The following is a 16,400-nucleotide window of genomic DNA, read 5'->3' on the forward strand; positions in this document are numbered from 1 at the left end:
GTAACTCAAACGCAAAAGAACTCACATGATATGTACTCACTGATAAGTGGATATTAGCCCAGAAACATAGAATACCCGAGATATAAGACAATTTGTGAAACATGTGAAACTCAAGAAGAAAGAAGACCAAAGTGTGGATACTTTGCCCCTTCTTAGAATTGGGAACAAAACACCCATGGAAGGAGTTTCAGAGACAAAGTTTGGAGCTGAGACAAAAGGAAGGACCATCTAGAGACTGCCATACCCGGGGATCCATCCCATAATCAGCCTCCAAACGCTGACAACATTGCACACACTGGCAAGATTTTGCTGACAGGACCCTGATATAGCTGTCTCTTGTGAGACTATGCCGGGGCCTAGCAAAAACAGAAGTGGTTGCTCACAGTCACCTATTGGATGGATCACAGGGCCCCCAATGGAGAAGCTAGAGAAAGTACCCAAGGAGCTGGGGGGATCTGCAATTCTATAAGGTGGAACAACAATATGAACAAACCAGTACCCACCCCACCCCCCCAGAGCTCATGTCTCTAGCTGCATATGTAGCAGAAGATGGCCTAGTTGGCCATCAGTGGAAAGAGAGGCCCATTGGTTGTGCAAACTTCATATGCCTCAGTACATGGGAAAGCCAGGGCCAAGAAGTGGGAGTGGGTAGGTGGAGGTGTCGTTATGGGAGGGTGTGGGGGACTTTTGGGATAGCATTGGAAATGTAAATGAAATAAATAAATAATAATAATAAAATCAACAAAAATTATCTTGTCTATAATAAATGCAGGCACAGGGGATAGAGTAGAGACTGAGTGAGTGGTCAGTCAATAACCAGCCTAACTTAAGACCCATCGCATGGGCAAGCACCAATCCCACACTATTGATGATACTCCGTTAAGCTTTCAGAGAGGAGTCTAACATAACTATCCTCTGAGAGACTCCACCCAGCAGCTGACTCAGAATGACTCAGTCATCTATAGCCAGACAGTGGATTAAGCTTGGAAACCCTTAGGAAATTAAAGGAGGAAGAATTGAGGTCTCTAAGAGGATAGAAACTATACAGGAAGACCAACAGAGTCAGCTAACCTGGAACTTTGGGGCTCTCAGAGTCTGAACCACCAACCAAAGGACATACACAGGCTGGACCTAGTCCTCCCTACAACATATGTATCAGAAGTGCAGCTTGGTCTTCATGTGGGTCCTGAACAACTGGAGCCGGGGTTATCCCAAAAGCTGTTGCCTGTATGTGGGATATGTTCTTCTAGAGGGGCTGTCTTGTCAGGCCTTTGTGGAAAAGGATGTGTCTAGCCCCACAGAGACTTGATGTGCCAGGGTGGTGGTAGTGGTGGGATACCCAAAGGTGCTGCTACTCTCTCAGAGGAGAAGGGGAGGGGGCTGTTGGAAGGATGGTGGGATGGGTGACCTGAGGTGGCAGTGAGCAGGATATAAGTTAAATAAATTAAAATGTTTAAAAACCAAAACAATAAAAAATTATCTAACAAATGTAACTGCATAGGTAAAATAAATAGAGATGACTAATGGTCCAATATTTTCCTTTGGGACAATTACTATAAGTTTTTAAATTTAGAATTTTAAATCTGATCTTAAGGACAAGACATGCATTAGTATCCAGTTTTTGTTCATAATGTCATCTTATTTGTCCTCATTCCACTTCTAATTTAACAACCTGGTCCATAATTTTTGAGGGCATACACTAACTTTAAGAGATGGTTGTTCCTGATTCCCAGAGTTGTTGTACAAGTTTACAATCCCACCAAAAAAGGAGGAATGTTCCTCTTTCTCCACATCCTCACCAGCATCTGCTGTCACCTGAATTTTTTTTTTTTTTATCTTGGCTATTCTGACTGGTGTGAGGTGGAATCTCGGGTTGTTTTGGTTTCCATTTCCCTGATGACTAAGGATTTTGAACATTTCTTTAGGTACTTCTCGGTCATTCAAGTTTCCTCAACTGGAAATTCTTTGTTTTGTTCTGTACCCCATTTTTTTTTAAAAGTGAACACATCTGCATCCATGTAACAGTTTTTAGTTTTTTAAAAAAGGTTTATTTATTATTATACATCAGTACACTTTAGCTGTCTCCAGACATGGCAGAAGATGGCATCAGATCTCATTACGGGTGGTTGTGAGCCATCATGTGGTTACTGGGAATTGAATTCAGGATCTTTGGAAGAGTAGTCAGTGCTCTTACCCACTGGGTCATCTTGCCAGCCCCTGTACAGCATTTTTGATAGGGTCATTTAATTCTCTGGAGTCAAACTTCTTGAGTTCTTTGTATATATTGGACACTAGCCCTCCTTTGGATATAGGATTGATAAGTCATTCTTAGTATTTTTGTGACAGTGCCAGTAGAAAGTCAATACATCATTTTACCTCTAATATCAACATCTCTCAGCTCATGAGTTTTTTTATGCACTTAAAAGAAATGACTATCCAATCCTTATAACTTGAGTAATTCCCCAGGGAACTCACACAGTGGAAAGAGATGGCTGTTTCCCATATAGTATCTGAGGCATTGTCATCAAAGGAAATTATAAAAATAATAAATAAGTAAATAAATAAATAAATAAATAAATAAATAAATAAATAAATCATGAGCAGCTAAAAAATCCGAATGGAATAATCTACTTCAGGGACATCTGCAGCAGCTAGTTGGGATATCATCATTTAATCTTGGGAAGAAGTATTCCCATGGGGAGACATAATTCAAGTTGAAGGCCTGTCCTGCATTTGCAAAAGTTAATACTATGTCTTAGTAATCTCCCTTACTGCAAAATATAAAATAAAATCTTGTTTCTGTTTAGGAAAAAAAAGATATGGTTGCTCCTAGTCCAGGATACATTTTTCCTATTGAACAATTGCTCCACCTTTGGATAAGAATAACTTATGTCTGTGCTTTTAAAGGCTATTTATGTATGCATAAACATACGGAAATAAAAATATTTTGAGACTTTTAAGAGTATCTTACAACTATGGCTTGTATAAAAACAAACAAATGAACAAATAGATGTTTCAAAATCCAATAAAGGGCCTCCTTCAGCTGTGTTAACCTAAAATGATCACAGTGAGACTTATTAAATAAAATACTTCTTTCCAAAAGGAGACGAACAAGACATCTTAGCTAGTGTTATACATAAAAAAGGCTTAAAAGGGAAGACTTTTCTACATGGCTATAACACATCCTCATGCATAGAGAGTAATAGCTCTTGAGTGTGACTGTGTCAGAGTCTCCCTCTTCAGCAGTAATACCTTACCAATTCTCTAAAAGTAAGCCTCAATAAACCCATTTGTTCTCCAGGATGAATTTCAATGAATTTGAACTTTTGTCTGCCATTGGGATCTTATGACCAGGGGATAGGTATTAGTATCCTCAGTTCCTTGGGAAAAAACTTCTCATCTGTTAATGCTATTGTGTTGTATGGGATTAATACATTTTTCTAAAAATTTTATAAGTATGTAAAAATGGATGTTACTTTAATAAAGAAGTATTCATATGTGTAAAGATTAAGATAGTTGATGTCTCTAGAATGGAAAAGAAAATTAGAATACTTATTCAACTCATAAAAAGGATAAACCTTAGGGATGATGTGTATATATTTAAAATTTCTAAGCTCAAAGATCTACAATTACACTAATTGGGTATAATGTGTGTCTAACCAAAGTTTATTTAGAAATGCCTACCCATTAAAATGTTGTACAGTAGTTAAAATTCCAGACTGATGTAACCTAAATTGGGCTTTTAAAAACCATATTGGGAGACCTATACTAATATGGTCAAGGAGACTAAAAGAATAGTTTCTCCCTTGCCCTCTAAGGCCAATCAGGTCCTAGGGGACTGTCAACCATCCCTAGAAAAGTTCTGTAATCGTGGAAAGTCACTTGTTGTCTCTTTAAAAGACACACTGGATACCCCATACAATGAATCCTAACCAGTATCCAATCTACAAAGAGGAGAGGCAACACAGAGGGAAGATTTCCCCAGTGATTCCAGATGAAGCCTGGTTCTGCTACTTGTACAATTACATTTCATCTTACTAAACAAAACTAATGTTAACAAATTTTCACATTAATTTTGTCTCTTAATGTTCTCCACAAGGTTGTAATAGAGAGGAGCCAGTGGCTGATTCTGAGCTCATGCTGGCCAATGAAAACATGTTCAAATCTCTCCCAGAAAACCAATCACCGTACAAGAACACTTGCTCAGCACAGTTCATAGCAGTTTTATTCATAATAGCTAAAATTAGAAACAACCTAGATGTCTCACAGCTGAAAAGTATATAAAGAAAATATGGTACATGTTGTCATGGATAACATTGACAAAAATAATCTGTATTGCTTACACACTGACAAAACTTGCTCAGAGTCCTTTAGGTGGATTTTTGTCCCATGTTGTCTTTCTCTAATAAGGACACGATTGCCTGAAGTAGTTTCATAGCTATACTCTCAGTAACTGTTTTCCTCTGGGTTCTCTAGAATAATAGAAGGTGTAGAATGAATATCTCTTCTCTCTCTGTGTCTGTCTGTCTGTCTCTCTCTCTCTCTGTCTCTCTCTGTCTCTCCTCTCTCCCTCTCTCTTTCTCTCTTTCTTTTTCCTCCCTCTCCCCTCTGTCTCTCTGTCTCTGTCTCTGTCTCTCTCTCTCTCTCTCTCTCTCTCTCTCTCTATATATATATATATATATATATATATATATATATATATATATATATATACACACGTGTGTGTGTGTGTGTGTGTGTGTGTGTGTGTGTGTGTGTAAAGAGGTAGAAAGAATGGAAGAACCAGAGGGGATGAGGACACATGAAATCAAAGCCTTCAAAAATCGATAATATCAATATCAATGCACATATGAACTTACGGAGACTGGGACAATATACAAAGATACTGCACAGTCTGGACCAGGTCCCCTGTGTATATATTATGACTTTCAGTTTAGTGTTTTTTAAAGGATTCCTGAGTGTGTGACCAAGTGGTTCACTGGTTCTTATGCCTTTTCTCAAACGATTTTCTTTCTGTTTACTTGCTTTATCCAATTCCAATATGTTAGGATTTCTTTTATCTTATTTTATTATCCTTTAGAAGCCTGTTTGGTTTGTAAAGGGAGACAGAAAGGGATCTGGATGGGAGGGAAGGTAGGGAAGGATATGTAAGGAGGTGAAGGAGGGAAATACAGAATATACTATTTGAAATAAGAAATTTATTTTCAAGGAAAGAGAAAACAATTCAAAAGAATTTGTGTATGTGTGTGTGTGTAAAATAAAATTAGAGCACGTGATTCTCTAGCCTCCATACAGCCACTACAGTGGTGAACTCACTGAAACTATAGCTGACTGCACACAGTTCAGCAGTCAGCCATCAGTCAGTCCAGAGCAGAGGATGAGTTCATGGAGCCTCTGCTCTATTTCTGAAGTGCAGGTGATTTGGGCAAAGGAGAATTATTGTCTTCAGTTGTTTACCCACTGCTGAACCCACAAGACTCCTCTGCAAACCTTTAAAGCCATGACCCTCAGATGATTCAGACTGATTTCAAGAGTTCACAGAATGAAATAGTCATGGATATGAAAATGAGATCAGGGCAAGGAAGGGAGGAGAGAGGAGCTGGGGTGAAAGTGGTTACTATGATTGCTTACATGTGTGGTATTGCTAAAAGCTTAATTTATGAAAGATTTTAAGGATAAATAACCATAAATGAAGACAGTCCATGTCAATCCCAGGTCCCAAGTACACACACACACACACACACACACACACACACACACACACATACACACTCACATATACATGTATGAATATGTCCACATAATAAAAAACCACTAAGGTAAGTTACTTCGTTGAAGCATCCATGTCTTTAGTTATGCTTTACTCATTCCCAAGTGCTTATTTTTAATAAACTCCAACTCTGGCTTAAAAAAACAATTAAAAAATAATCTCGTGGAGAGGGCTGGAGAAATGTCACAGTGAATTAAGTACTTGTAGCATAAGTATGAAGATCTGAGTTGGCATCCCCTGCTTTCATGTAAAAACCTAGCTTGGCAGTGAATTCCTGAAATAGCAGAACTTGAAGGCAGAGACAAAATGATCAGGGGGTCTATGGTCCAACGAGTCTAGCTAAGTGGTCTGTTCTAGACTCAGCAAGCAACTCTGTCTCATGCAATAGAGTGGAGAATGACTGAGAAATAGACCTTGAGGTGATCTCTTCCATGACGCAAGTGTGTGTATGTGTGTATGATCCATCCATCCATCAATCCATTCATCCATCCATCCATCCATCCATCCATCCATACATCCATCCATACATCCATCCATCCATGCATTCAATAAACAAGCAAACCCTGCAGAATCAAGCCTTGTGGGGAAAATGTACTAGAATCAACATCACTCTGTGTTTCTTTGACATAGAAGACCTTGGATGTAGATTAGCACTTAATTCTGAGGTGGGATATTCTTACTAATTCCTTTCTACTTGCCCCTAGAAGCACTGCATGTGTGGCTGCTCTGTCACATATGTCAGAGACCGCAGAAGAGAGGTTCAGTTTTCTCACTTATGAATATCTGAATGATTAGTAGCCTAACAATCCCTGAAAAAAGTGAGGTTGAGCTGACCACCAGTCTGGCACCATGCAGGCCCTGTCGGTTTTCCAGTATTGGGAGCAAACCTGAGACTAGAAGAGCCTCCCCTGAATCTGAGGGTCCTGAGTAGGAGTGAGCGTGAGACAGATGACCCTTGCCTTGGGGCACTCTGGTGGGCCAGTAGAGGAGCAAGCAGATCACCTCCAGTTCTGCACAACCCAGGCCTGCGGATGGGTAGACCAGGTCCCAAATGACCCGTGTCTGATGCCACAATTCGGGAGCAAGATATAGCACTGCTGGCCACTCCCTAGACAACACCAGACACTAGGACCTCGGGTGCTTCTCAGAGGATCAAGTAAGTGGTGGAGAAATGGAAGAGAAATAGAAGGATGTGGCCATAATGAAGAGAGGCAGAACTGGAGACATGAAAATGGTGAGGAATGGTTTGATATGAGTGCCAGCAATTCCACCTGGGACCATGGTGGGGTCCTGGGCCAGTGCTTCCACTGAGAACCACACCTCAGTCTGTACCCTGAAGCAGTAGGGGTCTGTTACCACCAAAGTCCAGATGGATGTCCCTGATCTGTGCTGTCACCGGGGGAAATACTGATGTCTGAGGCATTTGCAGAACAGGCCCAAGCCCTCACCTGGGCATTCTAGAAGAGCTGACCCTGGTTGTAGAAGAGCAGAAGAACTAACCCCTAGCCAGCTACAGTACTCGAATGGCTGTGCACATTGCTGAAGTTGTAGGTGAGACAGGCCTCAAGGATAGACAGGAGTGAAAGCAGGCCCTACCACTTGTCTCCCATGCAGTGGCATGGATGAAGGAGAGATACACTCCTTCCTCCTTACCCTGTCCCTCAGCAGCTGCATCATTCAGTAGAGCCGGCCCTGCACCTCAACTGTGCAGCACAGTAGAGCTGGCCCTTGATGTGAGGATTGTGGGTGAGCTGGCCCCCAGGGTATGAGTGTGGGAGAGTCAGCCCTCCTCCTGTTCCTAGTTCCTTGGCACCTATGGCCCCGAGGTCATGAGTGGTAGAACTGGCCTTAGCCCTCACTGGCTGCAACACTCCAGCTGGCTGCAACAGCCAGCTCAGATACCTCTCAAGCCCAGATCCAGGGCTTTGAGGTGGCCTACCTCAACAACTACTACATCACTGAACTTCTGAAGTGCACAAAGTAGCTAGTCCTACAGATCCAAAACTAGAAGATCTCCATGACACAAGGCTACAACAGGATATCCAAGAGTCCCAATGAGGTCCCATATCAACAGAGTAGCAGAAATCAGAGGACTCATATGAGACCAACAAGTCATTGCAATTAATATTTGCAAGCAAAGTTGCATGGACAAAAGTGTATACTGTGGAACACATTGATACACTCTGGCTTCCAAACGGAGATTTTTTTTTAATATGTTGGAGAGAGGTTGCAAGTCTGGAATGTGGGTCTGTGGGGAAGGGGAGATGAGTGGGATTGCATTGCATGATGTGAAATTCACAAAGAACCAAGAAAAGGTTTCAGAAATGTTTTAATCATCCCTGAGGATAGATTATCTTCAAATTAAATGAAAGCAAGGAATTGAGAAAAACATATGTTATGCCCAGAAAATGTATAGAATCACATTGGAAAGAAGAAAACCTAAAAAAAAATATTAAATGAATCCCATGGACTTAAATGTTAGTAACATTTTACTTAATCAAAGATGACAAAATAATGTGATGTTAAGAAGACAACATTATAAAACATTTGCTTGTTACATTGATATTTGAATAAATTTTAAAATTCTACATTTTAATATATAAGCAATATGAAAGAGATGAATGTAATTAATTCTCCATTCTTGTTTTGAGTCTTTCAAAAGCTTTGTTAACAAATCATATGCCAGAATTTTGTATGTGGCTTTTGTTTAAATTTCTTCTTGAACTTGATAATCTTTTAACACATAAATGTAATCAACACAAATGTTAATTTTCCAGATAAATTTTAGTGCTCTGTATCTCTAAAATATAGTTCAGTATCATCTTGACATGTGAGAACTGTTAACAAAATTCTGTAGCTTTTTAAACACAGTTTTATTTAGTTGATCTGAAATCCAGTATAATTTCAAACTTAAAGCAATATAGACACACTATTGCTTCTGTTTTTCTTATTAGATTTTTAAATGCAGAAAGGTTTATTCATAAAAACACTGCATAAATGATTTTTTTCAATAAACTTTTATGTCATTTAAATGCAGTGATGTTGACATATCAGGATTGACAGGAACAAACTAAATTTTATACACTTTTTCTAAGTTTTAGCAATGTAGTGTATTAACTTTTCAATACATTAACAAAAATAGCATACTAATTAATAGGTTTATATGTTTTTTTCACACTACATCTTGAGCAAACTACACTTTTCTATTTATGGTAATCGTATTTCAACTATAAACAGCTCCATGCATAATGCATTTGTTACACAATATTATGGCAAATGTGTAAAGTTCAGTAGAAAAAAATCAGAATATCAAACTGAGTCAGGTATACCACGAAGGAACTAGTGGTCAAAGAAAAAATATCTAAAGAAGTAATAGTCAGACTTGTGGCTGGACTCCTAACTGTCTTTCCAAGTTCATATTGGTCTCAAGCTGATGGTTCCATGGCAGGCAGTTGAAATCTTTGAGCAGGCTAGTTCAAGGATGCAAGTCTATGTAATCACACTCCTGATGGCTGTGTGGGGACTCAGAGCTCTCTCTCTCCTCTCTGGCCTCATGAGTTGAAAGGAACTCCCTCTGTCAAAACTCCTAATCATATGCGGTCTCGCCAAAGTTCCAAAGGAGTGGAGTCAAACAACCTTAGTGAGATGTCTAAAACAAAGAAACAAAGTTCTCTTCCCTTCCAGTCTGTTATACCAGGCATTTTGCACCAGGCCAGATGGTAGACATCAAACAGATGTGAGAGCATGCCTCCAAGATGGTAATATTGAATCCCTGAATCCTGCTGACGAGATCCAACATCATAAAGTCCGTTTTGCATTGAAGAGAATATGTATTAAGAGCAGGGAAGATGAAGCTTGGGGTCTAAGTGTGTAAAACATCTTCCTAGTGGCTTTAACAACTGAAAAACCAGAGAAATATTCAGTCTATGAGTGATTTGAGGCAGAAACTTGTCTTTTCATTCTTGCTGTCTACAATAATATCCCAAAATAATCCTCACTCAATCAATATGAAATAAAAATTGAACCATTTAATGGTAGTAGTTACAGATATTTTTTTGTCACTGTTAAATCCAGGTGGTTTCCTTTAAACAACTGAAAACAGCTGAAAGATAGAAGCTTAAAACAACTTATGCAATAAAAAGTGTTGGTTTCAATAGCCACCTGTCTCCAAAATCACATCCAGGTAAAGTTCTATTGTCACAACTGGCACTAAGTACGCACACAGGTAAATCTCAGTGAGGACAGGGTGTTGTTAGTATTTTATAACAAAACTTTCCCATATCCTCTACTTAAAATTTTAGTTGGTAAGATGAAATGCTATCCACAGCAATAGCTGAGAGACACATAGGTACTCTCAAAGTTCTCTATCTTCTTGTAAATTATTCTCTATAGAAATCTGTTACATACCTATACTTCTTAACTGTATTTTCCTACAACATAAGAACCTTTTATATTCTGACTATGGGATTAAGAAAAAAGTTAACACTTAAAGGAAACATATCAGGTTGAAATTGTGTTCGACTGCATAATTTAATCAGAGTAAGTGATCCAATTCATATCACTCCTTTCTGCCTCCTGTAGCATTAATCTCAATTGTGTCTTCACATCTTCAACCTTCTGTCTATCTAAACTGCCTTGAAAATACCTCCTCCCATAGCAATGGACAGGGATGGGATAAATCACATATTTAAGCTCCTTCAATGGTGTTAATAGCTCCAGAATTCTCATGAGCATTCCCATGGTAATTGGATTTGAAGAAAAGCGAAACACTCGAAGTTGAGAACAGCTGGTCAGGGCTGGGATAAGAACAGAGATTGTAGAATCTGTTAAAAAGCAATGATTAATTTCCAGATGCTGCAAGGTGGTAGAAACATTCTGCAGGAGATAATAGAATGGCTCACAATCTTCCCAATATATTGGATTGTTGCTGATATTCAGCAACTTTAAATGATTGGCTTGAGGGCACTCAGAGAGGAACTTGAAGTCACTGTAAGAAAGTCCACAGAATGGCAGATACAAGAATTCCAAAGCAGCAGAGAGTACTCTGTAGGGAGGAAACACAAAAGTTATTCTGAAAAATGAGGACCAGGTGAGGAGAACAATATTCATGAACCTAGAACAAACTGTTTTAAGCTTATAGTGTATTAGCACGTAATGATGTGATCTTTCACACACTTAATAGACTTGTGAGTCTGTAAAAGACAATTTAACACTCTCACTTGTAATATTTTAACCTTTACAAGGTGTAAAATATGTTGTTATAGGGTCCTGTGAAGACTTAGTGAAAACATTATCTACTTTGTAATTACAGCACGATAAATTGTGGAACTAGTTCGCCTGCTTGGAACAGATAGGACAGAAGGAGCAACCAACTGGAAGCTCCCTTTCGCCAGTCCATAAATGGCAGCCTCCACCTTCACAGTCTGAACCTTGGAGATAGCAGATTAGGAAAATCATCTGACATCAGCCTATGGGTATATGGCTAGAGTACATGCACCAGTGCCACAACATAAAGTCTTGCTTTCAGTTCCTCCTCTCTTGACTGCTAGAGAAGGACTGCATGCATATTTTCTCCTTTATATTTCTGGATTGAGCACAGTGCCTGTCCATGCTTAGGTGGCTAAGGTTTTTGAAAGCCTGTTTTTCTCTTCAAGTATAGAAAGATGGCCTTTCCTGGTTGTTTTTAAACTCCCAGCATTACCCATGCTGAGGTAGGAGACATGGTTATGGAAAGCTTAAGAGTATCTAAGAATTATTTCTCTTATAAAAACTGGATATTAATTGAAACCCAGTATCTATCCCAAGCCCTTACCTCAGGACATTTTCAAGATGATCTGTGAGGCAGAATGAAGACAAGCTGAGCTCCTTCAGGTGATCCATACGACTCAATTGGGTGATAAAATTTCTAAACGTTCTCCCATTCAAAGATCTACAAGCGATTTCAGACAGGCTAAGTTTGTCCAGTTGTACTACACGAGATAATAGGTTGGTGACTTCAGTAAGAGGAGATCCATCAATTGCCAGGTGATGAACACATTTCAGATCCAGATGGCTTAATGCATGTCTGCATTCACACAAATTATTAATTTGCAAATCTCTGCAGCACAGATGCAGAGAGCCTAGGCTCTGCTCTACTTTATTCAGAAGCAAAGCAAAAAACTCCCTTTCCCTCAAAGTACCATCAAGGGAAATGTCCACTATTAATTCCATAGGGAACTTAGAGGGCTGAGCCTCAGACTTGGAACTTGAAAGACCCTCCTGGCCTTCAATTTTGAAGATAGAGTGCTCAGAGTGAGCACAAGAATGAAAGCAAATTGTCGATTTAGTAGTGATCTCAGGACATACGGTCTTGCAGCCAGCATCCTGCCTTAAATCTAGGATCCTCAGCTTAGGGCTCCTGTAGGTTAAAAAGAAAAAAGAACAAAACAAAACAAAGCAAAAACAGACAAAAAACAGAGGATCTGAGGGGTGGCAAACATCAATATAACCAAGCAGGAACAATAGTAGTATAATGTCGTGACAAAATAATATTTTCCTCTATCATTTCATATACAACGTACCAGCACAACTTTCCTATGCAAATACTTTATCCTTTCCTATTTTCTATAGCATCTAATGCTCACAAATCTTGCTCACCTGTTTCTTTGCAATGTCTCCATTTTGTACAGCTATCAATAGTAGCCTCGCTCACCTCTATTACACAATTAAAACCCTACGTAAGACATCAGAGTTTCTAAGGTAATCTCAACTGACAGACCAGCCACCTCACATGCATTTTCAGCAGTTGCTATTACTAACTGTGGACGATAGAACAGCATAACTAACTGCTGTTCTCTTGTAACAGGCTCCTTTATAAGGTTTTGCTATCTTACCATGTGTGAAATACACACATTCTTACTGAAGTGCTGAGTTCTTGGAAGAAACATCTGAAGACCCCTTTGTGTACTTAATGTTCTCATGTGGAGACAGAAAAGGGCCAAACCTTTAAATTGCTCTCAGGGTCTCAGAAATCCCATCCATGGAGGCAGCAGTGAGCAGAACAAAACTGACCTTGGGATTTCCTAAATTTCATGGATTACTGTGGGTTCACAAAAATCAAATCACTGTATTCTTGGTCTACACTTCAGTTTTTATTTGTATTTCTCTTCCATGTGCATTGGAGTTTATCCTGTATGTGGGTATCAGATCCTGTAGAACTGAAGTTACAGTTTTGAGCCGCATTATGGGTCCTGGAAATTGGACTTCTCTGTAATAAGAGCTATTGCTCTTAAGTGCTAAACTATCTCTGTAGCTCTTCGTCTACACTTTTTACATAGACTTACTGCCAATAACTCCTTCCCATGAAAAGTAAAGAACACTGTTTTTTCCATTTTTCTTCGCAAATCCTCAGCAATCTTAATATTCATATCTTTGTTTAATGCAAATAATAGCATACTTCAAACCCACCAATAGTTCCCTCAATCACTTACATGCCATATTCAACACTATAAGACAGTTGTGTTAAGGTGACCTCACGTGCTGGACTAACCGTCCTGTAAACTTTTTCACTATTTGCATATACTACATCTGAGAGGATAGCAGATAGAGGCATATTCTTCTGTGTCTTACTATCTCTCTATTATACCAGGTCTTACCTAGTAGCTGAGTTCAGGGCAGGGAGGAATTGAAGACTCTCAACCAAGGCTTCCAGGAGTTCACACTGGGGTTCCTGCACACTTAGTGCCCCAATGTGGAGACAGGCAAAGGGCCAAGCCTTCACAATTGCTGTCAGTATATTCTTGTGTCTACCCGTGAAGGCAGCAGTGAACAAAGGGACAAAAAGCTCCCCTGGGATCTCCTCCAGGGCTTGGATTGCTGCATGCTCATTACTCATTAAACTCTGTGTAGCAAGATCCAATAGTGTGGGTGGGTCCTTGGTGTCCATCTTAAGGAACCTACATTTTCAGTGAGAAACATTTAGAAAACATGACAAATATCCACAGTATTTTCTTTGCAACCATTGTTAGCAACATAGATAACTATCTGTATAATATATAGGCAATAAAACATCTACTTCTAGAGACGTCTACTTGTAGGGCATAGAAATTGGTTTGTGAGTATATTAAGGTCTATTTGTCCATGAATATACATACAACCCTTTTTCATATGTATGTATACATAAATAAGTGTGTGTGTAATAAAATGCCAATAGAAATGATCATTAGGTTATCAGAAGACAATTTTGTTCACTTTGTTACCTGACTTCTGATAGTTTATCTCAAAAGTACACAAGCCATCACAAAAGTCGTTGATGGGCAAATCCAGACAAAAGTGATGCCATCATTACCTTGCAAATAGAAAATACTAAAACATTAAGTTACCTGTGATTCTGAGAAAGCAAAATGAAACACATAATCAAAATATTCACCACTTTTCCCTTTGATACCAAAACAACGAACTTACTGTAAAGAGTTGTCCAGAGACCTCCACAGAGCTCTTTGACATACACCCAACTTGTGCTGAAACACATACCATGCAAACACACAAACTGTTTTTTAAAAATAAATCAGTATCATAGGAACATATAAAACTGAAATGTCACGTTAAGAAAAGACCTTAAGTTTTCATTAACTTCTTCTCTCACACAGACTGTCTCCTGCTGGGTAGGATAAGAACACACTAAGATGAAACCCCCAACACTAAACTCAGTGCCCCTCCTTCCAAACTCAACTCTTAAAAACACATGCATGATCTTCATCCCCGAGCATGGAGAGCCTCTGGGGAGAGGGAGAACCTGCCACCCCTACAGGTATAAAAACTATGAATACTTAGCAGAGATTCATGGGACACATACACACACATCAGACAAACACGCACACACACACACACACACACACACACACACACACACAGAGAGAGAGAGAGAGAGAGAGAGAGAGAGAGAGAGAGAGAGAGAGAGAGAGAGAGAGAGAGAGAGAGAGAGAGCATAATGAAAGCCCCTAAAAGGAACTGTGTTAAACAACTGATCTATGAGTGGTCAGGGATCAGCACGAATGCAAAAGTTAATAAAGATGAGATAAACCACTGTAAATCTTCAGTTGGAACACTCCAACCTAGAAATAAGCATCTCTATGTGATAGACCCTTTAGAAAATATTTTGCCCATTGTATTTTATTCTTTTCTTTCTGCTATCCATTTATATCGTCTAAAATGTACATTTTTTTCAAATTTATTTATTTTTAATTTGTTTTCTACACCCCATATTACATTCCCTGCCCCTCATCCACCCTCTGACTGCCCTACATCACATACATCCACCCCACTCCACCACTTCTCCATGTGGATGCCCCTGCCCCTACCCCACCTGACCTCTAAATTCCCTGGGGCCTCCAGGCTCTTGAGGGTTAGGTGCATCATCTCTGAATGGACACAAAACCAGAAGTCCTCTACTCTATGAGTGTTGGGGGCCTCATATTATCTGTGTGTTTGGTGGTCCAGTGCTTGGGAGATCTCAGGGTTCCAGATTAATTGAGACTGAGTGTCCTCCTGCAGGGTCGCCCTTCTACTCAGCTTCTTTCAGTCTTCTCTAATTCAACAACAGGGTTAGGCCGCTTCTGTCTATTGGTTGGGTGCAAATAACTGCATCTGACTCTTTCAGCTGCTTGTTGGGTCTTCTTAATGGCAGTCATGATAGGCCCCTTTTTGTTAGCACTCCATAGCCTCAGTAAGAGTGTCTGGCATTTTAAACCTTCTAGTTTTTATTTCTGTCTTTACATTTACCTAGTTTTGTTCACACATATCTTCTGATTCATGCAGTCTTTCCCTCTTTCCCCTCCTCTTTCTAACATGCTTCCATTTTCCTTCTACACTTTCCTTTCCCTAATTCAGCATTGCTTCTTCTTAGGTTCCTCCACCCACCTAATTAACTTCATTCATTTACTATTTCCACTTTGACCCACATTCAGTTTTAACTTTATGGCTCACCGCACACTAGTTTTTTTACTTTCTGCTATATTCTCATTTGAGCTGTGGTAGTTAGATTTAATCAACTTCCTGTCTATTACAGTCATGGTCTGTATTGGTGTTGCAGCTGTTATAGTGGTTATTTCTGTCCTCTGGACAGTAATGAAGATTTAGCCTGCAAGAGGAAGCTCTTCAGTAACATTTCCAAATAAAACTAGAAGAAATACCAATAGCGAGTGATGTAGAAATGAGAGCACAGAAGCACAATTACTATGAAATCCTGGAAATGATCATAACCCCTAAAATGTAACTGCTGAAACTTGAGACAATGAAGTGACTGGAAAGCTGCACTGAGAATTCAAACTCTGTACAAAATAAGATTCAGTTGTTTCAAAGAAGGTACAAAGTAGCAGGTGAAGGAATGTAGCTAAGGAAATAGAGATGCAAACTAGAAACATAAATGAGAACATCAGCAAGAAACTGAATTTGAAAACAAAGAATAAAAATATTAGAACTAAAAAAATCAAAGAAAAAGCAGGTGGAAAAGTTCACCAGCAAACTGCACCACTTAATCTAATGAATATTGGGGCTGGAATAAAGATCCAAGGAAACTCTCCATTTAAACATTACTATCATACAAAGAAATAAATAATAATGTGAAACTCTGAGAAAACTTAGCTCAGGTTAG

General features: G+C 39.3%; 1 protein-coding gene and 1 pseudogene across 1 annotated transcript; one reads left to right on the forward strand and one right to left on the reverse strand.

Moving 5' to 3' along the window:
• The first annotated feature begins 6,463 nt into the window (after positions 1-6,463).
• On the forward strand, positions 6,464-6,577 carry LOC147004566 (small nucleolar RNA SNORA17; annotated as a pseudogene).
• A 3,661-nt stretch (positions 6,578-10,238) lies between these two features.
• LOC147004567 (melanoma antigen preferentially expressed in tumors-like) lies at positions 10,239-13,697 on the reverse strand. Its single transcript, XM_085837597.1, has 3 exons — positions 13,405-13,697; positions 11,583-12,167; positions 10,239-10,814 (listed from the first exon to the last, which is right to left on the reverse strand). Exons 1-3 carry the CDS (start codon positions 13,692-13,694, stop codon positions 10,301-10,303), a joined length of 1,389 nt encoding a protein of 462 aa, XP_085693723.1. The 5' UTR covers positions 13,695-13,697; the 3' UTR covers positions 10,239-10,300.
• Between the last annotated feature and the right edge of the window lie 2,703 nt (positions 13,698-16,400).

This window comes from Mus caroli, unplaced genomic scaffold (assembly GCF_978045245.1).
Source record: "Mus caroli unplaced genomic scaffold, Mus_caroli_1 scaffold_5, whole genome shotgun sequence".
NCBI lineage: Eukaryota > Metazoa > Chordata > Mammalia > Rodentia > Muridae > Mus > Mus caroli.